The sequence below is a fragment of the Empidonax traillii genome, unplaced genomic scaffold (genome assembly GCF_003031625.1).
Source record: "Empidonax traillii isolate 1590-97213 ecotype Southwest subspecies unplaced genomic scaffold, ASM303162v1 scaffold1373:size132633, whole genome shotgun sequence".
Taxonomy (NCBI): Eukaryota; Metazoa; Chordata; class Aves; order Passeriformes; family Tyrannidae; genus Empidonax; species Empidonax traillii.
Genome location: NW_020956566.1, coordinates 1 through 1,524, shown reverse-complemented (window position 1 = coordinate 1,524; position 1,524 = coordinate 1). Strand labels below are relative to the sequence as shown.

General features: G+C 62.6%; 1 protein-coding gene across 1 annotated transcript in view; it reads left to right on the top strand.

Annotated features, from left to right (window-relative positions):
• The window catches only part of LOC114069843 (cullin-9-like), a 19,918-nt gene extending 18,405 nt beyond the window's left edge, over nt 1-1,513 (top strand). The window contains exons 19-23 of the mRNA XM_027906920.1: nt 3-183; nt 350-440; nt 523-694; nt 883-988; nt 1,344-1,513. Coding sequence (XP_027762721.1) covers nt 3-183; nt 350-440; nt 523-694; nt 883-988; nt 1,344-1,499 — 706 coding nt within the window. The 3' untranslated portion in view covers nt 1,500-1,513. The remainder of the gene's footprint in view (nt 1-2; nt 184-349; nt 441-522; nt 695-882; nt 989-1,343) is intronic.
• Nucleotides 1,514-1,524: the final 11 nt, after the last annotated feature.

The following is a 1,524-nucleotide window of genomic DNA, read 5'->3' as shown; positions in this document are numbered from 1 at the left end:
AGCAAGGACTGTGTGGTGGTGATGTGCCACGTGGGCACCCACGAGGCTCTGTCCAAAGCCCTGGAAAAGCACAGCGTGGCTCCGTCGCTGGCACCAGCCCTGCTCAACCTGGTGACGGACTGTGAGAAGTACGCCAGCCTCTACAAGAAGCTGACGACCAGCATCTTGGCTGGCTGCATCCAGGTGGGCTTGGGGAGGCCCAGCTGTGCTGGGGTTCTGGGTCTTGGGGCTATCAGGCTGTCCCCAGCACTGAGGGACAGCCTTCTGCTCTCTGCCGGCCGCAGCCCTGCGGTGGGTGAGGGGAGGAGGATGGGGGGGCCCCCGGTAAGAGCCTTGCCTCGTCCTGTAGCTGGTCCTGGGACAGATTGAGGAGCACCGCCGGAGCCACCAGCCCATCGACATCCCCTTCTTTGATGTCTTCCTGCAAAACCTGTGCCGAGGTGAGTGCTGGGAGTGGGAACTGAGCCCTGTGCTGGCATGTGCTGGCTTGGTGGCTGGAGGCTCTGTGTTCTCTCTGCACAGGCTCCAGCATGGAGGTGAAGGAAGAGAAGTGCTGGGAGAAGGTGCAGGTCTCCTCCAACCCGCACCAGGCCAGCAGGCTCACAGACAGGAACCACAAGACATACTGGGAGTCAAATGGCAGCACTGGCTCCCACTTCATCACTGTGCACATGCAGTGTGGTGTGGTGATCAGGTGGGGCTGGGCCAGGAAGGCTGAGAGGGCTGTATGTGGAAGAGAGGGCTCTGGGGATCTGTGCAAGCCCTGCCAGGGTGGTCCCTGTCCTGGGGGTAGCAGGACATGGACAGCAGTATGTGGCACAGCTGGGGGCCAGGGCAGGGAGGTGGGAACTGCTGGACAGCCCTGTGTTTGCTGTGCTGCAGGGAGATGAGCATGCTGGTGACCAGTGAGGACTCCAGTTACATGCCATCCCGTGTCATGGTGCTGGGTGGGGACAGCCCTGCCACCATCAGAACGGAGCTCAACACAGTGAGTCCCTATGGGAGTGGCGGGCTGGTCCTTGCTGTGCCCTGTGGAGGTCTGACCCTGGTGTGAGGCCCTGGGGGATGCTTATGGGTGGGGGCATGCAGGAGCCTCCCCTGGCCTGTAGGCTCGAGTGGGTGCTGGGAGGTGGGCACAGGCAGCCTTGTAACCAGGCTGCAGCAGGCTGGTGTGCTGGGGCTGTGAGCCAGGAGTGGGGCCCTGGTGGGGGAAGCCCCGGGGCTGTGCTGGGGCTGCTGGCATACAGAGGACATGCAGGGGGAGTGCAGAGACTGTGACTAAAATGGGGGTTGGCCGTGGGAGGGTGTGGCTGCCTGGCATGCTAAGAGCTCACTGCCTGCAGGTTACCATCCTGCCTTCGGACAGCAGAGTGATCCTGCTGGAGAACATGACCCGCTTCTGGCCCATCATCCAGATCCGGGTGAAGCGGTGCCAGCAGGTAGGGGAGCAGGGGCCAGGCCAGCGAGCTGGCAGTGTGGGGTATCAGGGCTGTGCCTGAGGAACTGAGGGTAATGCTCTTCCAT